The 26,603-nt window shown below is 46.9% G+C and overlaps 1 protein-coding gene across 4 annotated transcripts in view; it reads right to left on the bottom strand.

Annotated features, from left to right (window-relative positions):
- LOC106585679 (ATP-dependent RNA helicase with zinc finger domain) overlaps positions 1-26,603 on the bottom strand; it is a 72,025-nt gene that overhangs the window by 25,169 nt on the left and 20,253 nt on the right. For all 4 annotated transcript variants that reach the window (XM_014172153.3, XM_082964804.1, XM_082964806.1 and 1 more), the window contains exons 14-22: positions 20,563-20,742; positions 19,438-19,539; positions 18,032-18,210; positions 14,791-14,909; positions 13,044-13,189; positions 12,362-12,509; positions 11,135-11,318; positions 9,926-10,154; positions 4,415-4,691 (exon numbers count right to left, since the gene is read on the bottom strand). In XM_014172153.3, the coding sequence (XP_014027628.3) occupies positions 4,415-4,691; positions 9,926-10,154; positions 11,135-11,318; positions 12,362-12,509; positions 13,044-13,189; positions 14,791-14,909; positions 18,032-18,210; positions 19,438-19,539; positions 20,563-20,742 (1,564 nt within the window). The remainder of the gene's footprint in view (positions 1-4,414; positions 4,692-9,925; positions 10,155-11,134; positions 11,319-12,361; positions 12,510-13,043; positions 13,190-14,790; positions 14,910-18,031; positions 18,211-19,437; positions 19,540-20,562; positions 20,743-26,603) is intronic.

Here is a 26,603-nt window from a genome sequence, read left to right as displayed (position 1 = left end):
AGCACGCACCAATACATCTTAATGCTCTCTCTCTCCATCTCTACTCCTCAACCTCTCGCTCTCCATACAGAGAAGTGAGGCAATTCCGTGCCCCCAGGTTCCATTTTAACGCCCTCACAACATTGGGCCGTATCCATTTTTCAGACAACGTCTGACATTGATTGATTGTTATGTGACCAACAACACGGAAGTTCTCCATCCAATTGACTTTAGGTGGATTTTAACCCGTTGTATTATTGATGCAGAGGAACGTACTCAGTAATCTACTTTAGCGTGTCTTAACGTAGCCGAGCCGAGGCACACAGTCCGCCTAGGTGGTGGTGTTAAACTGATAACAGTTGACGTGGTTTCCCTTGCGGGATGCGCCTCATGATAGGTTAGATGGCTGGTTTGGTTTCCCCTTTTTCTGTTTAGACACTCAGGGCATGCTTCTTGTAGTTGTGTTAAGCTATTAACAAAAAAAAAAGTGTGAGGTGAAAACAGGGAACTGTGGTTAAAACGAAGGGGCACAAACTGTTGTCAGGAACTGGGGTTCATTCGATTTCAAGCCAGTCTATTCAGCAGATGATCTGAAATAAGGAGAGACTAATGATGCACAGCCTGGACCGACGATTGAGACCCCTCACTAGCGAATGTAGTAACTGCTAGCCTACGAGGCTAGAGAGTTGGCATTACGACTGTTATGACAAGGAATAAGGGCTAAGTTATTTGTTAGGAGTTCAGTGACAAACACCTAGAGCGCACACTAGCAATAAAAACTACCTTGGAAAAACCATCGGAACATATGGAGGGCAAATGAGTATGAAGTTTAAAAGCAGTCGCTACGAAGTCAATATGGCACCAAATAGCATAGGTTGTCTTGGCATAATGCGTCTCGTCTTGCCACATACAGCATATTCATAGATGTTTAAATAAAATATGAATGTGTTATTTTCAGGGGTGAGATTATACATTTTAGTCATTTAGCAGACGCTCTTATCCAGAGCGACTTACAGTAGTGAATGCATACATTTCATACCATGCATTCGTTTTTTTGTACTGGCCCCCCGTGGGAATCGAACCCACAACCCTGGCGTTGCACACACCATGCTCTACCAACTGAGCCAGAGATATTGTAGTCCATCTGTACTAGATCTAGCCGTACCATATATAAATAAAGAAATATGAGCGATGTAATGTGTTAGGACTAGCAAAAAAAATGAAAGTCAATAGTAAACCCTATCTTTTTAGATGACTGTAGGAGCATGAGGTGACTGTATCAAAGCCTCTCAATGTCACTCCTGCCAAGCCAACCTCTGTCACAGGTGCAATACAGTGGCTAATGATAGCTCCATTGCATCTGCCTGGCATCGATTCTTCTAGGTCTATGCCAGGCCAGATGACCAGTGCCACATGGCTAGTGAGGGAGATCGAGACAGAGCTGGAGGACACCTTCAGACCAGGGGACACCGGGTGATGGCAGCAGCATTTCCTGCTTGGCCATATTGGGCCAGTGATATTGGGAGCTCGGAACGAGTCTACGCAAAGGGACAGCAAAGTCAGATGCACACTTGATCAAGATGGGCTCACACGGCTATCAGTCTGCTCATCCAAGATGGCAAACAAAGTTTGACATTATGATGGTATTTGACGGTAATATTCTCATTTTTGACATTGATGGTATTTGACGGTAATATTCTCATTTTTGACATTATGATGGTATTTGACGGTAATATTCTCATTTTTGACATTATGATGGTATTTGACGGTAATATTCTCAGTTTTGACATTATGACGGCATTGGACGGTAATATTCTCATTTTTGACATTATGACGGCATTTGACGGTAATATTCTCATTTTTGACATTATGACGGCATTTGACGGTAATTTTCTCATTTTTGACATTGACGGCAATATTCGAATTTTTGACATTATGACGGCATTTGACGGTAATATTTTCATTTTTGACATTGTGACGGCATTTGACGGTAATATTCTCATTTTTGACATTATGACGGCATTGGATGGTAATATTCTCATTTTTGACATTATGACGGTATTGGACGGTAATATTCTCATTTTTGACATTATGACGGTATTGGACGGTAATATTCTCATTTTTGACATTATGACGGCATTGGACGGTAATATTCTCATTTTTGACATTATGACGGCATTTGACGGTAATATTCTCATTTTTGACATTATGACGGCATTTGACGGTAATATTCTCATTTTTGACATTATGACGGCATTTGACGGGAATATTCTCATTTTTGACATTGACGGCAATATTCTAATTTTTGACATTATGACGGCATTTGACGGTAATATTTTCATTTTTGACATTGTGACGGCATTTGACGGTAATATTCTCATTTTTGACGTGAATAATACAAGTTCTAGTGCATAGCAACAAATTAATAGGCTTTCTCATTTCCGATTGCTTTATACTGTTCAACCAAACCAACCAAAAAACAATAGGACAAAAATGACAATGAAGTGGTCTTATTTGCAGGACTTTTTATAAAGAGATGCATAATCCTCTTTGGTAGACTCAAACTCGGGTACTTCACCAATGATTTTCATTTGCATAGTCATTTGTTCAATTCCAGCATTTACACATTTCTTAATTTCCTGCATTAATTTCCTCTATTTAGTAACCCCAAAAAATAATTTTACCGCCGAGCCCTACATGGCAGGAGACAGAGACTTACTACTGACCTTTCTGTATGGAGTAGTATTTTTTTTAAAGTGTAAGAGCCTGTAACCAACCCACTTTGTGTGTGTGTGTGTGAGCCAGTACGCGCTCTTATTGGTGTTACCGTGTATGTATGCACAGGGAAGTGCGCGTGACTGTGTGCACGTGTGTGTGATGTGGATATCCACCTCATTAGACCCAGTGGGCGATACAGGGGCTTGGCAGCTGTTGTGATTTAGTTAACCTTTACGCCAGTAGCGAGGACAAGAGAAAAACAGTTAACATTTTCACAGGGGGAGACAAGTTAAAAAAACGCAGACGCACTCGTGCAAACTCAAACGGTTATTCTCTCGTCTTTTCGAAACCCACTTTCAAAAAGAAAAGCATGGTTTTGCGATAATAAATGACAACTACCTAGAGGACTTACTTGAGGAAACTGCTCTTGAAGCAACCACAAAAAGTACAAAATGTTCCGAAATGTTTTCCAAAAAAGGCCCACGAGGGAACCAACTACGTTGTATTGAACTGAAGTTGATTGAATTGAAAAGATGATAAATTCCTTGAGCTCTAAAACCAATGACTATGTGAGTTCTGAGTGTACTCTTGTACTACCACCAAGACAAAGACACTGATAGCCAGAGCCATGCATCCCTCTCATCAGGGCTGTGACGGTCATGGAATTTCACCCCCCTCCCCAAAAAATGTATCAAACGACATACTGTGTATGTCTGTATATATATATATATCTCTCTTTCAAATGTATTTATAGAGCATTTTTACAACAGCAGTTGTCACAAAATGCTTACACAGAAACGGAGCCTAAAACCCCAGAGAGCAAGCAACGCAGATGTAGAGGCATGGTGGCTAGGAAAAACTCCCTAGTAAGGCAGGAACCAAGGAAGAAACCGAGAGAGGAACTAGGCTCTGAAGTGGCCAGTCCTATCCTATTTTTGTTAAGACTGACATTATCTCCTCCGCTCTTGACTGCACGTGCTGCTGCAGGAAGGGGGCGTTGCCTAGGCAAACAAAGACTTGTTTGCTACAACACCTTGATTGTTTCAGCAACGAGCAACAAAGTTTCATCATGTTGTAAAGTCCATGTTACAGCAGAAATGGACTCAAATGCACGAATGCCCGGACGTCCTGTCTTCAATCAGCTTTTTGTTCCACACAACAAAATGTATCCAATTGTTACAGTTCTGGTTATTTTATTTTCATGACGGTCTTCATCCATAACCATCGGTTACATGGTTAAAAAGTAATTGTGCCGGCCCCAGCTCTCATCATTGTTAGCTTAATATACACTGAGTGTACAAAACATTAGGAGTACCCCCTTTTACCCTCAGAAGAGCCTCAATTAGCTGGGGCACGGACTCTACAAGGTGTCGAAAGCATTCCACATGATGCTGGCCCATGTTGACTCCAATGCTTCCTTCAGTTGTGTCAAGTTGGCTGGATGTCCTATGAGTGGTGGACCACACGGGGAACTGTTGAGTGTGAAAAACCCAGCAGCGTTGCAGTTCTTGACAAAAAAACAGTACAATCAAGACATCAATGCACAGTACCTCCAACCTTCAGTATCCTATTACACCACCACACCCAAGACCCATAGCGCCAAGACCCATAGCCCCAAGACCCATAGCCCCAAGACCCATAGCCCCAAGACCCATAGCCCCAAGACCCATAGCCCCCAGCTGCTCTGCCACCCCTCCCCCAGGCTTAACCCACTTACCTTTGGAGGAGACCGCTGTTGCTGCTGCTGGGGCCCGGGCTGCTTGCTGGCCGTGTGTCCCTGGGGGTGTGGGTGTTGGTGATGGTGTTGGTGATGATGGGGGTGCTGGGCCGGCTGGGGACGCAGGGCGCGGGGGATGAACTCGGGCGCCAGCGGGTTGAGCACGTAGGTCTTCTTGAGCTCAAGGGCCTCCAGCTGGGCCTTGATCTGCTCAAAGGTGATGCCGTGCAGGCTGGCGTTCTCGTGGCAGATGGAGATGAACTTCTCCCAGAACTTTCTGTTAGAGGGGAGGAGAGGGGGGTGATGTGAGTGGCATGGACATATACGGACGTGTTCTCATAATACACTTTATCTTGACTCTCGAACACTTGGTTGCACACTCGCTCGCACGCCGACTTAAGTCATTATTTCAAGAAATGCCTAGTGCACAACGCGCGCGCGTGCACACACACACACACACACACACACACACACACACACACACACACACACACACACACACACACACACACACACACACACACACACACACACACACAGAAGTCATGTAGATAACATCATTACGCTCTTTTTGTTTACACAGCCCTGCTCCACAAACTTCCGACTTACCTAACATCACTGTTAAGATTTAAAATGACAAGTTATCAAACCCGTTCACAGGGTTGGTTAACTCTGGAGACTCTTCTAGGTAATTCAGCCTTTAATTACCTTGCACCTTACATGTGGAACGATCTACAATATGCTTTAAAATTGGAGGAATTGGTGCCTCCAGGGCATTTCAGACATTCTTTTCACTGAAAAATGTATTTTTTATGATTGTGTTTTACTTTTTGTGTATTGTTGTGTACAATAACATGTATTTTAATGTGTAGTTTAATGTGTTTATTGTAATTTGATGTATATTGAGGTGCTATACAGGGCTCATCTGGAAAAGACTCCCTGTCAAAAAGGTTAAATAAAATAGTCAAATCTTGCACAGAATCTTCATGTGAAAGGCTCCTACTTTCAGAATTCGATTATGAAACCACCCACTACTGTAGATATGACTCTAAATCATGTACTGTAGCATAAATGAATAAATCATGGTCCACTTAAAAAAGGGCTATTGTAGGCAGCAACACCAAAGCAAATGAAGTTCTTGGTCAACTCAAAAGAACATGTCTTTAGTGGGGTTGTCATGTTCATAACAGATCAGTTCTGACGAGTAGACCGTGTGTTGTGTGAGTCTATGATTTACGTGTGTGTGTGTGCGCGTACGCGCGCGCGCGCAACACAGCTTGCATTATGTCCAGGTGAACAAAAATTTCAGGAAATTATTCACAGATTTGCATATTAACTGCAGAACCTGTGGCCGAGGGAAAATAGGCTGTCAGCCCTTTTAAGGAACAGAGACAGGCCCCTATTCACAACTGTCCCCTCTGACATTACATCATCAAAATGAGACGGGCCCCTATTCACAACTGTCCCCTCTGACATTACATCATCAAAATGAGACAGGCCCCTATTCACAACTGTCCCTTACATCATCAATATGCGACAGCTACAGGTGCTTTCAAATGACACAGCATACTCATCACAAACCCAACGATAAATATTCAAAGAAGGGGTCAAAGTTAGTGACTTGAAAATGACTGCATCTAGAGTAGACGTCTCTATGAAAAAGCATCACTATGATGCAAGCTTGCGAGATTCACTACTCCCCAACTTAGGGTCAGTTCCATTTCAACTCCAATTAAGGAGTAAATTGAAAAATCCTTATAGAATATTAAATGGTATTGAATTTACATTTCAATGAATCTCTAGCTTTACTCTGAAAGCAAATGCAAGGCTTTGGTGTTGGTATCAAATTGAGGGCACCTCACAATAATGGCTGGTGTGGTACAGTGCACGTCTCACAGAACACAGCGCTAGGACTCCAGTGGCAACATGCATCTTCTCTCCTTATTGTGGCTGGAATGGGAGGTAGACGTGTGTCTGGGTTATATCATCGATCTGCAGTGACTTGCGAAGGCTATTTCTTGTTAAATCAGGCGTCAATAAGATGGTCCGAGTCTGTTCCCCCCATAGGCGAGACCATCCCCATGCCATCGCTATCCCGTCTCCTCAGATTACCGTAATTTCCAGACTATTAAGTGCACCTGAAGCCGCACCCACTGAATTTTTTTTTTATTATTATTTTGAACATAAATAAGCCGCACATGTCTATAAGCCGCAGGTGCCTACCGGTACATTGAAACAAATGAACTTTACACAGGCTTTAACGAAACACGGCTTGTAACAAAAATAAATAGGCTTTAACGAAACACGGCTTGTAACAAAAAATAAAAAATGTGCAGTAAGCTTTAGTTGTCTTTTTGCACTGAGTCAATTCCTCACGCTGCTGTTTCCAACGTCTTATCGACTCATTAAGACCAAGCTCCCGTGCAGCAGCTCTATTTCCTTTTCCAACAGCCAGATCAATCGCCTTCAACTTGAAAGCTGCATCATCTGCATTTCTCCGTGTCTTTGCCATGATGAGGGTGACAAAATGACTACCGTAATCAGAATGATGGGAAGTTTGAGAGCGCTCGATTTAATCTAAACAGTAAACAAAAAAGTTGTTTGACCTTAACCCATTCGGCAATTTCATTGGTCTAATGAAAGCTTCATGCCGCCAAAAAACTGAGCACGTCACAGAATGTGTTTTTTTGAAAAAAATAAAATGAAAGCAGGAAAAATCCATATATTAGCCGCGTCATTGTTTAAGCCGCGGGGTTCAAAGCGTGGGAAAAAAGTTGCGGCTTATAGTCCGGAATTTACGGTACCCACGTTTAAGGCATCGCTTCCATGACCCACATCCAGCCCACATGGACAGAGACAACACAATCTGTTCATTCTGAGTTTCAAGTCCAAATAGATGGAGAATTATCAATTGTACACAATCTGTAAAACAAATCTGAATTGCTAAGTTCACCGCCAATTTGTTTGTTTATTCGATGTGCATTCATCAAGAGCGCGACTGTATTCCACACGTCACTCACGAAAGACCATGTGAATCATGTGAGCAATAGTAGAAGCGTCTAAAAAGATAAAGAGAGATCATGATTTGCTTGGTGACATCTTTCACTGTGGAGGGTTATATGTGTATATACAACTGCTATGGCCTCTCTCTGTAGTTGGGCTGCTTAACCTTTGTGGCTACCCGCTGGCTTATCTGACAGGCACAGCAGAGCGGTGGGTGTTTGTCCAGTGCCCTGTTCTTACCAGTCAACGCCCCAATCATCTCTCCCTCTCTCTTTCATGCTCCTCCTCTTTCCCACCCGCCGTGTGTGTGTGTGTGTGGTGTGTGTGTGTGTGTGTGTGTGTGTGTGTGTGTGTGTGTGTGTATGCACGCACGTCTGTACTGTGCAGCCTACTCTATGGGGCCATGACCAGTCCACTGGGCTGTTCTTTTTAAAGGTGACAGTTTGATGTTGGCGGTGCCCCCCCCTCTCCAGGCATTAAGACAGTCCATCTAAACAGAGCTTCTTCCTCATTAGCGCCATTGATTTAACTGGGGGAGACATTTTCTAAACAACTGCCGCAGCCGGATGCCGCGATTGGCTGACGCGCAACAGTTGCCATGGCAACGGGAGAGAGGGACTGCAGCTGGGGGTCGGTGAGCGCCGTGGGGGTGTTGTTTGTGTGTGTGTTTGCAATGGGGAATGGGGTAGCAGAATCTGTGCCCCAGCCCTGAAGACGCTTTGAATATGGGGAAAATATTCAGACGTAAACAACACAGAACTAGGCAAAGTGTGGATTTTGGCTTAACTCCATTCAGGGCAAAGATGAGAACTCTGTAGGTCACAAATAGCAACACCAAATTCAATACTACCCCCCCCCCCCCCCCCCCAATATTTCAGTTCCATTGGAGAAAAACTAAGTAGTGCCCCCTTGCCCTACAATATGACAGCATTATCAAAACAAACAACACAGAAACAGAGCACATTGCTGATGTCAACGGCTCGGTCAGATGATGTCATCCTAAGCTGACACTCCGCGGGCGTGCATTGGAGAGGGATTGGGGAGGGTGTGTGAATGAGTGTTTGGAGCAGAGGTAGAGCGAGCCTGCCTGGCAGGGAGATATACCCCCACTGTGCTACTTTTTCCTGCACAGCTGGCACACTGACTGTGCCCCTTCCACCCACACACTGCAAAGCTTAAGATATTTACTGTGAGCCTTCAGAACATGTAATGGAACATAAAAACAGCAAAACCTAGGACGTGACCAGGGAAAACTCCAGGCCCTGCTTGAGTACCATAAAAACACACCCATCCTTCCTCCATCCCTTGGAGTGATCACTGATCTAACCCAGATTGATAGGTGTAAACAACAGTTCTACCGTATAGTTTTCACCAATCCAGTCAGATCAGGGATTTCTTCAAGGAAGGATTAATTTAACTTCTTATGGCTTGAGGGTGCCATTTTCACATCCGGATGAAAAGTGTGCCCAAACTATACTCCCTGCTATTCAGGCTCAGAAGCTAGGATATGCATATAATTGGTAGATTTGGATAGAAAACACTCTGAAGTTTCTAAAACTGTTTGAATGACGTCTGTGAGTATAACAGAACTTATTTGGCAGGTGAAACCCCGAGGACAAACCATCCAGGATATATTTCTTTTTTGAGGTCACTCTCTCTTCCATGGGATTTCATTGAGAATCTAGAATTCTAAGCGAGTTGCTTGCAGTTCCTATCGCTTCCACTGGATGTCAACAGTCTTTAGAAATTGGTTGATGTTTTTCCTTTGTGTAATGAAGTAGCCCTGCTCAGAATGAGGCTCGAGGGAAGTGTACTTTTTGATAGAGGCGTGCGACCTGAAAGCACGCTCCACTTTGTTTTCCTCCGGTATTGAACAAAGTTTATCCCGTCTTAAATTTTATCGATTATTTACGTTAAAAAATACCTAAAGTTGTATTAGGAAAGTTGTTTGCTGAAAATTGTCAAAGATTACAGGTAACTTATGAGAGATTTTGTAGTCATGTTGCGCAAGTTGGAACTGGTGTTTTTCTGGATCAAACGCGCCAAATAAATGCACATTTTGGATATTTAACGACGGAATTAATCGAACAAAAGGACCATTTGTGATGTTTATGGGACATATTGGAGTGCCAACAGAAGAAGCTCGTCAAAGGTAAGGCATGAATTATATGTTATTTCTGAGATTTGTGTCGCGCCTGGCGGGATGAAATATGATTGTCAGTGTTTGTTTGTTGGGGTGCTATCGTCAGATTATAGCGTAATTTGCTTTCGCCGTAAAGCCTTGTTGAAATCTGACACGGTGGCTAGAAATACAAGAAGTTCAGCTTCAATTTGCTGTATTGCACTTGTGAATGTATGAAAGTTCAATATTTTTAATAATTTTTGAATTTGGCGCTCTGCCATTAAACCGGATCCCGATCCCGTTAACGGGACTTCAGCCATAAGAAGTTACGTTTTCAAAACAGGGCCCTAACCCATGACAACGCTTCCTGGTAGTTTTTTTTGTACCTGCAGCGGCCCACCGAGCAGAGCGCTATGGGGTCTCCCACCACGGCCACCAGAGACTGGGCGCGAGTGATGGCCGTGTTGAGCAGCTTGTAGTTGGACAGGAAGCCGTAGTCCAGGTCCTCTGTCGAGTCCTCCACCAGCTGCTCCTTGCGCTTGATGGCCGTCTGTTTGTGCTTGCAGGTGTGCCGCGTGCGCACTGTGCTCAGGAAGAGCACCCGGAACTGCTTACCTGGAGAGAGAGAGGGGAACATGCAAGGCCAGTTTAGACCTTCGTTTTCAGCCAGCACTGAGGAGCTAGTGTGTCGTATGGCAAAGGTTTTAGTAATGACTTGCATTCATACAATGCTTTTTCATTAGGTCACTAAGTGCTACTGGTCATATTCAGTGTGCTTTGTGGATATTAATCTCATAGAAATATAATTACTAATTCATTACATAATAACTATATGAGCCAAGTACCTCGACCAGGCATCATTCATGACCCAAAATATGATCCAATTACTGCAGAAATGATTCATGATAAAGCATAGGAGTTTGGCAATACAAAAAAAAACTTCACACCCAAACTCCAGCTAGTGTGTGTGTGTGTGTGTGTACTGTACACCAACACCACATTGAGAAACAGAGACAGCTGTGTGTTGTGAGATCCGTCCTGATCGCTGCATCTTCTCCTTAATGAGAGAGTTAATGAGCTGGAAGCAGCAGCGTATGGCTGTGAGTGTGTGTGTGAGAGAGTGTGTGTTGCCAGTGGGAGCATTAGCCTCGTCCTGGAGACGAGAGGAGCTGCTAGCTAGGAGATGAGAGACAGACTATGTTAGGAGAGAGGATGTGAAGTGCTGCTGCCAATTGCCCCGGCCCCACATCTCACACACGGTCACTGAGAATCTCGGAGTTGTCGGGTAGAAATGTGAAGGGTCACACTTTAAAATCTCTGCCGTCTTAGAATGCCAAAACAGAATTTAAAAATGGGAGAAGGGAAAGTTCCACAGTGAAAGTCCTGTAAATGCTTCAGTGTATGAGTAGTATGGGATTTGATCGTTACAATTCCATTGTGATTGCGGGATTGACATTCTCATTCTATTTGATAGCAAATATGTGCCAAATGGCCATCTGTGCCATGGGTTACAGCGGAATGTAGTGTCGTAAGTTAAATGAAATAAACACAAATCTCACTGTAAGGAAATGGATTAAATAAAGTATTCTTCTCACCTTGGACGTTGAGCACCCTCTCCACGCTGACCTCGTGCATCCTCTTCTTTCGGAGCTCGGCGCGGATGCGGAATACCTGGTCGGCGTAGGGCGACACCACACCGATGCTGCCCTCGTCCAGCTTGCCCCACGCCACCGGCCACTTCTTGCGCATCTCTTCCACCCGCTCCACGATCTCAAACACCTGGAGTAACACAGGAGGGAGAGACTGGTGAGACTGGTTACAAGTGCCAGTGTTTCTCATAGATCATGTCTCTCTGGGGTGAAGTTTCCCCTAGGTACAGATCTAGGATCAGCTTCCCCTCCCCAATATTAGCCTTAACCATAAATGGGGGAAATGCAAAACTGACCCAAGATCAGCATCTAGGGGCAACTTCACCCTACTCCCCACTGACTACAAGGTGGCGCGCATTTTCAAGGTCCTTCGAGCTGGATAGAAACAATTGTCCTGGAAGGCAGGGCGCCCCGCCTCGGCCCCGTTGCCTCCCGCCAAAAACCTTTTCGTCTTCCATTGGTGTCAATTGAATCTTTACAAGTGCAAAGCAGGAGACAGTCAATTTTAATCAAGTTGTTGCCATTATTTATGAGTCATCAAAGTACTTAACCAGGGCTTAAAACAAGAACTAAAGAGACGGTGGAAATGACTGCTGCTCAAGGGGCCTTTTCAGCCGAGAGAAGAAAAAAAACTAGGCGAATCCAAACGTCACATCAGCAGACAGACAGGACACACGCTTAAATCAAGGCAACCTAAACCTATGACATTATGCTAATGTCCCGAAGCCGTTTGACACAGGTGCGGTATCAAAGGGAGGTAGGGTAATTCCTGTGGCGTCTATGACAGGTTAGCCCAGCGCTGTGATAGGAGTAGGTCCAATTTAACTGGGCAGCTTCTGTCAGCTGGGTTCAGGGGTCAACTTGGCAAGTTTCCCCTCAGATTTAGCAGAGGCACCTCTGAATTTCAAACTCAGTCGCTGGAGTGCCTGGTTTAAATGCTGGGCTTTCGCAAGGAATTAGCATTCAGTGGTTGTGTCAAACGTCTGGTTGTGAAGCACAGTAAATAATATGAGACAAGTAATACATTACACAATGTTGACTGTATGTGGTGTGTTTTGAATCATTAACCATTTCAATTCACCATGAATTGTTTAATCAAAATTCAGTTCACCAATTCATTCTATCAATGCAGTCCTAAGGCAGTGGCGTACAGGGAACCATAACGGTTTATACCTCTGCGTTGTTGTAGTAGGCCGTGCTGTTCTTCTCCTGGACGTCCTCGCCGCGCGCCGTGAAGAAGGTCAGCGGGTAGAAGTCCTTGTGAGACGGCTGCTTCCCGCTGGCCATCAGCTTCCCGTCGTAGAACAGTTCTGACGTGTAACTGAAGGTAGGGAGGGAGGGTGGGAGACTTAATAATCAGTGGGTCTTCACAAAATGTCACAGTTGCATCAGTCGAGAAAGGTATGGTTGCATGAAGCATTGTATACGGATACGGTTGCGTGCATTATGGCTATTCTTCTTTTGTTAGTTTTCCATTCCATGCGTACCTCGCCGTTCCTAGCGACTTTCGAGATTCTTGTAAAGAATGTGCCTTCACAATGTTCTCCAAATGGAAATGTGTGTGAGTGAAAAGCATTATATAAAATACCAAAACCACTTTAAAGTGGAGAAACCACTTCAAACCCATTGCGTAATCTTCTTTCACTTAAAAATGGCAACATCCCCATCTGAGAATAGTTTAACACCGTGGTCATGGGACTCAGTGTACATTGGGCTTTTATGTCTGTCAATAGCCAAGAGGAACTGTCACCTCTCAAGTTTCCTGTCTGCATAAAATCTCTCATTTGTAAACGACGTTGCAGAGTCAGGGTGAAAATTGGATCCGTCTTGGCGACGTGATAACGTTCACACCTACCTGATGATAGCTTCGTGGGAGCGGTAGTTTTCACAGAGCAGGATGCGGCAGGGAAACTCGGCTGGGTAGTGCTCGTACAGCCGGTCCAACAGCGACACATGCAGGTTCCGCTCTCGAGAAAACTCGCTGTACACAAACGGACTGAGCTGGAGGGAGGGAACAGGGAAAAGAGGGACGGAGGTAGAGAAGTGAGGGCAACCCAAAAACATTGAGTAAAATTCATTTTGTTTCTTCTCAATGCAACAGGGATGTGCAGGTGGTGATATAGCCTGACTGGAGTTGTGTCTTCTCTGCATTTGTAGTCAATATAACTGGAATTGTACATGTTTTGTGGCAATATTTGGTTTGATCCAAATGTATTCTACATCTACTTTTGGTTTCAGAGAATGTATATTTGGCTTACGGAACAGACGTCGTCTGTTCTTCGACAGCTCGAGTCATGCAATCCGTGTAGATAACGCAATGCTCCAAATCAATGGGTTCGCGTCCAACCGGCTCTAAATCGAAGAATGTTTTGACCTGTGGCCAGTATCTTAGCATCGGTTGCTACATTTCTGCTGAGATGTTTGGCCATTAGCGTGATTTGTAAAGTTCCGTTTTGTTCGCCGTATGTACAGGATACACATGGTATCGACAACGCAACAATATGACATAATAAGAGTTCAAGTTAGCATAACACGTTGAGGTGCTCCGGAAACATCCTCAACAGCAACTTTGATTAAGATGCGCTGAAGACACACAAAACCCCCCCCAATAGCAATTACCTCTAATCTGACACTGGCTGAACTAGATTGTTTTGTGTTTGTGGTAATTTAGCTCCAGGTTGAACCTCCCAGTCTCAGGGGAAAAGTTCAGCCAGGCATTTTAAATAAGGCTCACGCAGCAGATAGAAGACCTGAAGTCAACAGGAGCCGTGGACCTTCATTCACTATTCCCAGCCTACTTCTTTCAGCTGAGAGACAAAACAACATCCCATAATGAAGAGTGATAAGACAGAAGAGAGTAGGAGGAGGGGCAAACAAATCCTCCTTGGCAACAGACACGTAGCGCACAGACAATGTGCAACAGATTAAGATGTAGAGGGAGATAGAGGGGGAGAGAGAGAGAGGCAGAGAGAGAGCAAGAGAAAGAAAGTGACAGAGGAGAGGCAGGAGAGGAGAATTGAGCATGTTTGAAGGCGTTGTTCCTTCAGAGAGGGTGCAGGAAGGAGTAGAGAAATAATTAAAACCGTTATCGCATGGTTAAACTCCCTCAGGGTGTATTTATCTACTGCCCACTCGTAATCCTGTCCTGTCGCGTTAAAATAAACACAATGTCCAGAACACAAAAAGAAACGGAAATAAGAGGCTACTTTGGAGTGTTCCACAAAGCTTGACTGACAGGGGGAGTTTAGTTTAGTTTGCCTCGTCTGACTGGACTGTGAATGGTAAACATGATCTCTCTGCCAAGTTCTTTCTCTCCTCAGTCTGTTTCACTCACGGCCAATGTGAAGTTGGCCACAGGCTAACGACGACGTCCAAAGCACACGGAAATGTAAAGGACTTGGGCGATACACAGTTTTTTTTATTTGCTGGCTTGGCAAAGGACTGCAGAACTCGGAGGTAACTCGCATGAGAGAATACGAGTACGGCCTGATCAAAAAAAAACTCAAGGCCCTAAAAAAGGAGATGGTGAGAGTTTGTTTCAAAAGGTCAGAGTTTGTTCAAACCAATGACGTCATAAACCTCATCCTAAACCGCGGTTTTACCTGCATGTGGTCTCCAGCCAACACGATGCGGGTGCTTTTGCTGGCCAGCGCGAAAGGCATGATGGTCTCACACTCCATGGCCTGGGCCGCCTCGTCCAATAGGATGTGGGAGAAAAGCCCTGCGGACACAGAAGAACACAAACAATTTCATTCAGAGCACCGTCAGATGACCCATTAATTACCATGGAGGTGGGGATTCATTAGGCTCCTTGAAACAAATGGTGCACGGGTCATTGCAGGCTAGCAAGGTCAAGACATTAGCAATGCATTGGTCTGTGGTGCTTATGGTGGATGCCATTGGTAATGACACTTGTAACATCACAACCTCATTGGATAAAGACTGATTTTGATATTGTGTGGTGTAGAACTGCTATGTATAGTTTTGCAGTTTGGTCCTTTTGGATCGGGGTCCAAACGTGCCGATGTGTTGGTCTTAGTTGTTGCACTTTAAATAAATTTACAGACAGTAACTTTCTAACCCAAAATAAACCATTACGAATGCGCTCATTTACTATTCGTTCTGTAAACTTTGTAGGTCTACTTTAGATGAGATATTTGTTCCAGCTCGGTTTTTTTTGTCTCGCCTCTATGGTTTTGTGATTTCTATTTTATTTAACTAGGCAAGTCCAGTTAAGAACAAATTCTTATTCGCAATGACGGCCTACCGGGAAACAGTGGGTTAACTGCCTTGTTCAGGGGCAGAACGACAGATTTTTACCTTATCAGCTCTGGGATTCGATCTAGCAACCTTTCGGTTACAGGTCCAACGCTCTAACCGCTAGGCTCCCTGCCGCCCCCCAAACACAAATCAAAAAACACATTGGAGCAACAAAGGTTAGTTAATCTTCTACCCCTTCTCTCTATCCATCTTCAACAGTAGCCACTACACACCAATGTTGCTTTCGCTGATGTTTGAAAGGGTTGGAGCGGTGGTATCCCTGATTTAATATACTCAAACATTGCTCAGCCCACGAGGAGAAGGTTATGTACAGACAGTTTTTCTTTTTTGGTTTCTGATCCGTCTGGCTTTGTGATTGCAGACAGCAAAAAGACACAGAAAAAAAAAGATGTGGGCCTGTCTTCTGCCATCATCTCTCCATCTCTTTCTCTCCCGCAACGTCAGACAGTAGCCCCTATACACACACTAAAGCTGGTATTGCAGACGTTCGAAAGGGATGGAGCGGTAACCCTGATTTAGAAGGCTCAAACGCCGCTTGGCGCATGAGGATGAAACAGCATAGTCGAGGACTGTCGGAGCAGAGCGGGCAGGGAGAGAGGTGGAAGAAACAACCACTGTACAGCCGTGTCCAAACGCCTCAACATGTTCACAGTGTGATGGTGGAGAAACGGATCCATTGAGGGAGTTGGTGGATTTTTCTTTAACGTTTGGTACTAGCAATACAGACAGGAGTGGAATGCATTCATGTTCTGTATAGTGTAAGGCCATATTTATCTTTACAACAAAATCTTTTGCAAAATGCACAATAGCATTTGTATTCATGTTGAGCGTTGGAACTGCAGTCACACTTGAGCAAGAGATGAAATATAAAGCACATTTTACCATCTATTGTAGTAGGGTTATTTGTGAATGGCACCCTGTACGTCAGTTAAGAGACTACAAAGGCGCCAAAGCCCCATAAATTCACCTCCCATTGTCATGAGTCATTATTAACAACATGCACTACAGGTGACCTCTAACCCCAGCCCTCTAACCCCAGCCGAAGGTGAAGCTAGCGCCAACGCTCCCTGCTGCTTGCAGCTCCACCCTCATAAATATGCAAAACAGCACACAATGTACAGGAATGATGTAGATGGGTAATTACATAACAACCTGTAGTGTGCCTTGAAGCTGGGAAGGCAGGTTCTGTTCTGTTGATGAGCAAGGGCAGTCGGACATGAAGGAGGGGGGGGCTAAGAACCAGGGGACAAATTGCATTTCGATACCCGCTGTTCATCATATGTCTAACAATGGCCGTGGAATTTGGCCTGAGCTGTGGGAGGAAGGAGAGCCCTGGGGGTGCGGTGGTGTTAGGAGGTAGACTATTTAGGAGTTAAATGTTCTCTCGGTCCTCTCACACATACAGACAAACCATAGGCTGCCAAAAGCCTGGCCCATAGAGGGGGGATTAACAAGCCCAAACTAAACAGATAGGAGACAACGCAACCTGTTCAACATGTGTACTGGATTGGTGATTTGTTATCACTACAAAGGAGTGCGAGGGGCTCCCAATTGCCTCATTTGTCGGCGGTTTTCATCAACGGCGAGCGCGGGCCCCCCCCCCTCGTTTCATCTAATAAAATAAAGTGCATTCGATACCGGCAGATGGTGTTCCTAAGCAACAGACAAAGCCTTCCGCTGACACATTAGAGACGGTTATTAGCTCGCCGCTGACAAATTGGTTTGTTTTCACCGTCTTTTTATACTCCATCTTAAAATTACTTCTCCCCTCTCTCTGCTTTCTCCTGCTGTTATGGGGAAGGTGTGGTGGGTGAGCAGAAGACGCGTTGGGGCGGGTTTGAGATGTGTCATGTAGCTACAGTACGTGGGTGTCTGGGTCGTTTTAAGGCCCCGTTGTCATTCTGTTAACTTTATGAGCTCGTTAAAACAAAACTGCTTGGTAAATGCATTCAATTTGCATGTAGCCTAAGCTGTTTAAAACACGCAGTTTGCAGTTGCATTGCTCACTTGTTCCTGGCTATACAGCGCCTTGTATCAAGTAGTTATCGCACCAGTGTATGAACCGTTTGCTGTATATGCTTCATTAGCTATGTGCTACGTTAGCTGTGTATTCCATGTTGATTTATGTGGGTATGCGGCTCAACTCATTGTAGCACCAGTGTCTACTATGTTAGCTATGTCACCTTATCTATGTGCTACGTTAGCGATGTATGCTATTTTATCCGTGTATACTACGTTACCTGTGTATTCTTATTATGTTAGCAATCCAAGCACCAGTATATGCTGCATCATTAAATCAAAACAAACTTTATTTGTCACATGCGTCAAATACAACAAGTGTTGACTTTAGCATGAAATGCTTACTTACAAACCCTTAATAACCAACAGTGCAGTTCAAAAAGAGTATATTACCCATGTCTGCTCTGTAAGCAGTTATAAACAAAGCACCAGTACAGTATATGCTGCTACATTAGGCATATTTGCTACGTAAGCAGTTAGCAAACCAAGCACAACTGTATTCTACGTTAGCTGTGTATGCTACGTCAGCGGTTAGCCACTCACCTGGCTCCAGGTCCAGCTGGCAGAGGTACTGGGAGGTGCTGAGGGTGACCACCACCACGCGGTGCCTGAGGATGTCCTCCCTCTCAGGCATCTGGAAAGTGTACTGTGTGTTAGAGATCAAGCAGTACTGCTGCACCAACGGGTGGACAGTCTTCACCCAGCGGTTCCTGAAGTATACCCTGGGGGCAGAGAGAGAGAGAAGACACAGCGGGATGGTTAATTCCAGATAAACTGGGCTGACAAAAATCAAAAAGCGGCAGATACATATTAACATTGAGAAGTATCCATTGACTGGTTTTTAATGTGATTGGGGTTATTTATTTATTTTACATTTCAATTGCTGAACTTGCAATTGACAAGTAGAGACACAAATTAGCAACATCTCGACTTTTCATACTTTTAGCAACTGTCCTGACATTTTCATAACACGCCATTGGTTGTATCTTGTCTCATTCCTTATGGGGTTTTGTGCCACGACAGGGTTTAGCTGACCTAAAGAACTGTGTGTATCGCCTTCAGCATGTACACTTATGGCCTTCTCACTTGGCTAAGCACACAAAGCCTCAGGAGAAATTGGCTGATAGCCCAATTACATGGCGATTATAGCGGGATTCCCAACACAGCCCTTGGTATCAGGCCATCAGTCAAGTGTAACAAGTCATTTGTTCCCCCTGCAGGCCCTTCACTGCCACATGGGGTCTGGCTAGAAGTCAGGGATACATTTTTATTTTGTTGGGGGGGGGGGGGGGCTGGATTACAGTTACTGTGATTAGAAGTCACTGAAGCAGCCGTCGAGGGAAGGAGATTGAGTGTAGGCGAGAAAGGGAGGAATGTAGGAGTCTTCATGTCACAGCTGCTGTGTTGTGAGGCCAGGACACATCTCAGAAAGATGGAGGTCTGCCAAGCTCACTGCCATAAGGCAACCGCTGTTCCGTTCCACTGCACCTCTAACCTGGATCAATGGATCAATACTATCCATCCGTACTTCTACATCTGCATTGCTTGCTGTTTGGGGTTTTAGGCTGGGTTTCTGTATAGCAGTTTGAGACATCTGCTGATGTAAAAAGAGCTTTATAAATACATTTGATTGATTGATTGAGCGATCATTGGTTTTGACTGCGATTCCATGCAGTTGATACAACTATGAGTGGATTTGGGTTTGTTGATGCCTCGGGCTACAGCCAGCAGGGAGAACTGAACGCTTGAAAGCACACTGTTCACAAGAGGTGGGGATTGATTTCAGGCGGCAGACATGTTCCTTTAAAGATGTTGTAAGCAATGAATTCTCAAGGTTGGGTACTGTAACGGGGGAAAAAAATAAAAATATCTTGGAATAAATCTTGAGGGTCTCAGTGTTCTGAAGAGGTGCTGCAAACCCCTTGTAGAGCGTTTCTACAGACCCTTACCTGAGAGGTCTTGCATGCGCGTTGCCCGCTTCTACGTATGGATGAAGGTAGTCCTTTATGTACAGGTCAGCTGCACTGTTGGAATGGGTGCAAATGAGGACCCTGCGAAAGAAAAGGGATAAATGTGTCAGCAATTAAGAGACCTTTAACAAATAAATATGGCCTGGAGATTTTGTTGAACACGTGATATGACCAAGGAAAAACTCCAGGCCATAACAATAAAGACAAGTAGGTATGTCGGAGAATCACTGACTAGAAGTGATAGAACTCCTACCGTTTCTGCTTTCAGGCCATACTGACAATTCTAGGACCTTCATTTTGAAGTGAACATGTTAACACGTCCCTTAAACAGCGCTGTAGGAACGTTGTGCACTGACCGTGGACTTTAAGTTCCTATTTCTCAAAAAGTTAACATGATGATGAATAACAGTCTATAGGGGTCAATAACCCTCCTTGTAATCGGCTTTTAAAACATCCATAATTCATCCCCACCATTTAATATTTAACATAGTCAGTTGAAAAGTTTCAGATGAATATTGCATTCCAACACATTTTCCAGAACATATTTTTTTTATTATGTATGAAGGCTTTATAAAATAAAAACGCATCTCATGTTCAAGGCCAAATGCCACAATGTATTGTACGATTTAAAAAAAATAAAAACACAGAAAACATTGTCGTTTCAAATTTTTACACCAGCCAATATACATTTCCTGCCAGCACCTCGCCGTACTAACAAGAGAATGTGAATCTTCAGGCCATTTTGCATTCTATTACATCATGGCATTCTGTTGGAAGTGAGATAACAGGCCGTTGTAATGACAATCCAATTGAACATGTGGTTCACTTGAATGGAGATTAACCATCCAAACACAAATCAACCAACCAATCGCTGCCTCAATCCCAATGGACGGACATTCCCATAACCCACACACATCCCCCAATTGCTTTCAGTGACACATTCTGATCGGAAGATACACCCAACTTGACAATGTCACCCTGAGTGTTTTCTTAACTAAATGTCAACTCCAAGGAAGCCGGTAGCCCCCGGGAGCAGAAGTAACCTTGCCCTTTTAGAGCGACCTATCTGGCCATAGCGGAGTTGCTGTGTGGTGCCCGCCTCACCTGCTGTCGTCCTGCCTGAGGATGTGCTTGACGGCCTGTGCCAGGGTGAAGGTCTTGCCTGTGCCGTAGGGCCCGATGATGAGCACAGGGGGCAGGGGGATGGTGAGAGGCGTGGTGATGGCCAGGATGGCCTCCTTCTGCTTGGCGTTGAGACGCGGGTCCAGCTGCTCGTCCCACTGCCTGCAGGGTTGGCAGAGAGAGGGGATGAGATAAGGGAGGAAGAAGGGAGGAGGGCGATGAGATTCACATGGAAACTAAGTCGATTAGTTGGCTGGCTGGCGAACAAGCAGCATCGCGGATGGGGTCCCTGACACAAGGAGAGGACATTGGTACCCTCACACACATTTACACACCAAACCCCACTAACACACCCTCTTAAGTGTGATAAACCGTGGGCCAGTCTCCCAGTCTACTAGCATCTCGGTCCTCATTAGAAAGCACTGGCCCAGTGGAGCTGAACAGCCCGCCCGGTCGATCGTATACAGGCCCAGCCTTGCTAAAGGCAGCTGTAAGCACCACGGAGGGGCTGTGAATAGGTAGGGGCAGAGGGACGGGTTCAGGGATCAGTGGGGATGAATGGAGAGCCGGGTCAGGGTTTAAAACTGAGCTGGGCTGCTACACCCACAGAGTAATGAGGTCTGAGGGAAGAGGGGTGAGGAGGGTTGAGGTCTTGGAATGGCTGGCGAGGCTGATCGAAAGCACTGTGTATGGGTGGTGAAACAAAGCGGACACACACAGGGTGCACAGCTGGTCTGAGAAACCCAGACACAGGAGACAAGTGCATTGGCGCTGGCCAATTAGCTTACTCATGACCAATCAACATGGCAGTCAATAATCACCATGCAGTCAGGCAAGGCAGGGGCTTTGTTAGGCCTACATAACAAGCAATATAATCTACTTATTCTAAACAGGCAACACTTTCCATATATTTAAAACCCATTTTTAACACTACTTATTCTCATACCATTATCTTAACGAGGTGAAGCATACATGGACCCATAGTATTGTGGGATTTATCCAAAGCTGGTTACTGCCATATGGAGCTAGTTAAGGTGGTGATTGTACTAATAACCATTGTCAATTTAGTAAGTGTTCCCCTTTATGCATTTAAATTGCAAAACGCATATATAAAACGCAGGAATTAGAATCTGACTTGATCTTTCAGTAGCAAAAGCTTTCGCCCATTAAATCTTTAAATCAAAGCCTATATACAGTGTTAATCATATTCAAGAAACCAGATAAATGAGTTATTTGGAAGCAAGAGATTAGTCTTGACATTGTTGGCTCTCGGATTCGTGTCAATTAAGATTACTCTGTGGCCCTCCAACATTTGTCCGTCATTAGACGAGATATGTAACGCCGGGAGAACTGACAGCTTTTCAAAATGTCCGCCTAGTCAGCAAGGACAGCTAGTCTCGGGCACCTTTCTCAACTTCTGTTCGGTGTGAAAGTATTAGCAAATCTAATTTACCATGCATGTTTTAGGGAGACTACTATACTTAACCTAAAGGAGTATGCAAGCTAGAATAACATTTTACACATACACACGTAGGTTATTGCATAATCTTTCTTGAAATAAAAAAAACGGCCTCTGCCAAAATTCATGTCAAAACCTCACATGGATCGATGAGTGTGAGTAAGGGGCCTGTTGGGCAGATTATGACTATCAATGGCTGTTCTGAACCTGTTTGCACACCATGGAACAGGGGTTGGAGAATCTATGGCAGGCTAATTCAAATCTGGATCTCGAAGCCAGTTCCACTCCTGATTTTCATTATTTTCCTCAAGGACTGATTTAGACCTGGGACACCAGGTGATTGCAATTAATTATCAGGTAGGTGGGTGTGTGTGTGTACCCGTTGGGGCTCCAGGGGATGGTGTGTGTGTGTGTGTGTGTGTGTGTGTGTACCCGTTGGGGCTCCAGGGGATGGTGTGTGTGTGTACCTGTTGGGGCTCCAGGGGATGGTGTGTGTGTGTACCTGTTGGGGCTCCAGGGGATGGTGTGTGTGTGTACCTGTTGGGGCTCCAGGGGATGGTGTGTGTGTGTACCCGTTGGGGCTCCAGGGGATGGTGTGTGTGTGTGTGTACCCGTTGGGGCTCCAGGGGATGGTGTGTGTGTGTGTGTACCCGTTGGGGCTCCAGGGGATGGTGTGTGTACCTGTTGGGGCTCCAGGGGATGGTGTGTGTACCTGTTGGGGCTCCAGGGGATGGTGTGTGTACCTGTTGGGGCTCCAGGGGATGGTGTGTGTACCTGTTGGGGCTCCAGGGGATGGTGTGTGTACCTGTTGGGGCTCCAGGGGATGGTGTGTGTACCTGTTGGGGCTCCAGGGGATGGTGTGTGTACCTGTTGGGGCTCCAGGGGATAGTGTGTGTACCTGTTGGGGCTCCAGGGGATGGTGTGTGTACCTGTTGGGGCTCCAGGGGATGGTGTGTGTACCTGTTGGGGCTCCAGGGGATGGTGTGTGTACCTGTTGGGGCTCCAGGGGATGGTGTGTGTACCTGTTGGGGCTCCAGGGGATGGTGTGTGTACCTGTTGGGGCTCCAGGGGATGGTGTGTGTACCTGTTGGGGCTCCAGGGGATGGTGTGTGTACCTGTTGGGGCTCCAGGGGATGGTGTGTGTACCTGTTGGGGCTCCAGGGGATGGTGTGTGTACCTGTTGGGGCTCCAGGGGATGGTGTGTGTACCTGTTGGGGCTCCAGGGGATGGTGTGTGTACCTGTTGGGGCTCCAGGGGATGGTGTGTGTACCTGTTGGGGCTCCAGGGGATGGTGTGTGTACCTGTTGGGGCTCCAGGGGATGGTGTGTGTACCTGTTGGGGCTCCAGGGGATGGTGTGTGTACCTGTTGGGGCTCCAGGGGATGGTGTGTGTACCTGTTGGGGCTCCAGGGGATGGTGTGTGTACCTGTTGGGGCTCCAGGGGATGGTGTGTGTACCTGTTGGGGCTCCAGGGGATGGTGTGTGTACCTGTTGGGGCTCCAGGGGATGGTGTGTGTACCTGTTGGGGCTCCAGGGGATGGTGTGTGTGTGTGTGTGTGTGTACCTGTTGGGGCTCCAGGGGATGGTGTGTGTGTGTGTGTGTGTGTACCTGTTGGGGCTCCAGGGGATGGTGTGTGTGTGTGTGTGTGTGTACCTGTTGGGGCTCCAGGGGATGGTGTGAGTGTGTGTGTGTGTGTGTGTGTGTGTGTACCTGTTGGGGCTCCAGGGGATGGTGTGTGTGTGTGTACCTGTTGGGGCTCCAGGGGATGGTGTGTGTGTGTGTACCTGTTGGGGCTCCAGGGGATGGTGTGTGTGTGTGTGTGTGTGTGTGTGTGTGTACCTGTTGGGGCTCCAGGGGATGGTGTGTGTGTGTGTGTGTGTGTGTACCTGTTGGGGCTCCAGGGGATTGTGTGTGTGTGTGTGTGTGTACCTGTTGGGGCTCCAGGGGATGGTGTGTGTGTGTGTGTGTACCTGTTGGGGCTCCAGGGGATGGTGTGTGTGTGTGTGTGTGTACCTGTTGGGGCTCCAGGGGATGGTGTGTGTGTACACCTGTTGGGGCTCCAGGGGATGGTGTGTGTGTGTGTACCTGTTGGGGCTCCAGGGGATGGTGTGTGTGTGTGTGTACCTGTTGGGGCTCCAGGGGATGGTGTGTGTACCTGTTGGGGCTCCAGGGGATGGTGTGTGTACCTGTTGGGGCTCCAGGGGATGGTGTGTGTGTGTGTGTGTGTGTACCTGTTGGGGCTCCAGGGGATGGTGTGTGTACCTGTTGGGGCTCCAGGGGATGGTGTGTGTGTGTGTGTGTGTGTACCTGTTGGGGCTCCAGGGGATGGTGTGTGTGTGTGTGTGTGTGTACCTGTTGGGGCTCCAGGGGATGGTGTGAGTGTGTGTGTGTGTGTGTGTGTGTGTGTACCTGTTGGGGCTCCAGGGGATGGTGTGTGTGTGTGTACCTGTTGGGGCTCCAGGGGATGGTGTGTGTGTGTGTACCTGTTGGGGCTCCAGGGGATGGTGTGTGTGTGTGTGTGTGTGTGTGTGTGTGTGTGTGTGTGTGTGTGTACCTGTTGGGGCTCCAGGGGATGGTGTGTGTGTGTGTGTGTGTACCTGTTGGGGCTCCAGGGGATTGTGTGTGTGTGTGTGTGTGTACCTGTTGGGGCTCCAGGGGATGGTGTGTGTGTGTGTGTGTACCTGTTGGGGCTCCAGGGGATGGTGTGTGTGTGTGTGTGTGTACCTGTTGGGGCTCCAGGGGATGGTGTGTGTGTGTGTGTGTGTGTACCTGTTGGGGCTCCAGGGGATGGTGTGTGTACCTGTTGGGGCTCCAGGGGATGGTGTGTGTGTGTGTGTGTACACCTGTTGGGGCTCCAGGGGATGGTGTGTGTGTGTGTGTGTACACCTGTTGGGGCTCCAGGGGATGGTGTGTGTGTGTGTACCTGTTGGGGCTCCAGGGGATGGTGTGTGTACCTGTTGGGGCTCCAGGGGATGGTGTGTGTACCTGTTGGGGCTCCAGGGGATGGTGTGTGTACCTGTTGGGGCTCCAGGGGATGGTGTGTGTACCTGTTGGGGCTCCAGGGGATGGTGTGTGTACCTGTTGGGGCTCCAGGGGATGGTGTGTGTACCTGTTGGGGCTCCAGGGGATGGTGTGTGTACCTGTTGGGGCTCCAGGGGATGGTGTGTGTACCTGTTGGGGCTCCAGGGGATGGTGTGTGTACCTGTTGGGGCTCCAGGGGATGGTGTGTGTGTGTGTGTGTGTGTACCTGTTGGGGCTCCAGGGGATGGTGTGTGTACCTGTTGGGGCTCCAGGGGATGGTGTGTGTACCTGTTGGGGCTCCAGGGGATGGTGTGTGTACCTGTTGGGGCTCCAGGGGATGGTGTGTGTACCTGTTGGGGCTCCAGGGGATGGTGTGTGTACCTGTTGGGGCTCCAGGGGATGGTGTGTGTGTGTGTGTGTGTGTGTGTGTACCTGTTGGGGCTCCAGGGGATGGTGTGTGTGTGTGTGTGTGTGTACCTGTTGGGGCTCCAGGGGATGGTGTGAGTGTGTGTGTGTGTGTGTGTGTACCTGTTGGGGCTCCAGGGGATGGTGTGTGTGTGTGTACCTGTTGGGGCTCCAGGGGATGGTGTGTGTGTGTGTACCTGTTGGGGCTCCAGGGGATGGTGTGTGTGTGTGTGTGTGTGTGTGTGTGTACCTGTTGGGGCTCCAGGGGATGGTGTGTGTGTGTGTGTGTACCTGTTGGGGCTCCAGGGGATTGTGTGTGTGTGTGTGTGTGTGTACCTGTTGGGGCTCCAGGGGATGGTGTGTGTGTGTGTGTGTACCTGTTGGGGCTCCAGGGGATGGTGTGTGTGTGTGTGTGTGTGTACCTGTTGGGGCTCCAGGGGATGGTGTGTGTGTGTGTGTGTGTGTGTGTACCTGTTGGGGCTCCAGGGGATGGTGTGTGTGTGTGTGACCTGTTGGGGCTCCAGGGGATGGTGTGTGTGTGTGTGTACCTGTTGGGGCTCCAGGGGATGGTGTGTGTGTGTGTGTGTACCTGTTGGGGCTCCAGGGGATGGTGTGTGTGTGTGTACCTGTTGGGGCTCCAGGGGATGGTGTGTGTGTGTGTGTGACCTGTTGGGGCTCCAGGGGATGGTGTGTGTGTGTGTACCTGTTGGGGCTCCAGGGGATGGTGTGTGTGTGTGTACCTGTTGGGGCTCCAGGGGATGGTGTGTGTGTGTGTGTGTACCTGTTGGGGCTCCAGGGGATGGTGTGTGTGTGTGTACCTGTTGGGGCTCCAGGGGATGGTGTGTGTGTGGTGTACCTGTTGGGGCTCCAGGGGATGGTGTGTGTGTGTGTGTGTGTACCTGTTGGGGCTCCAGGGGATGGTGTGTGTGTGTGTGTGTGTACCTGTTGGGGCTCCAGGGGATGGTGTGTGTGTGTGTGTGTGTACCTGTTGGGGCTCCAGGGGATGGTGTGTGTGTGTGTGTGTGTACCTGTTGGGGCTCCAGGGGATGGTGTGTGTGTGTGTGTGTGTACCTGTTGGGGCTCCAGGGGATGGTGTGTGTGTGTGTGTGTGTACCTGTTGGGGCTCCAGGGGATGGTG

Source organism: Salmo salar, chromosome 02 (genome assembly GCF_965601325.2).
Source record: "Salmo salar chromosome 02, fSalSal1, whole genome shotgun sequence".
NCBI lineage: Eukaryota > Metazoa > Chordata > Actinopteri > Salmoniformes > Salmonidae > Salmo > Salmo salar.
The sequence above is the reverse complement of the archived record's forward strand: the minus strand, read 5'-3'. Positions and strand labels throughout refer to the sequence as shown.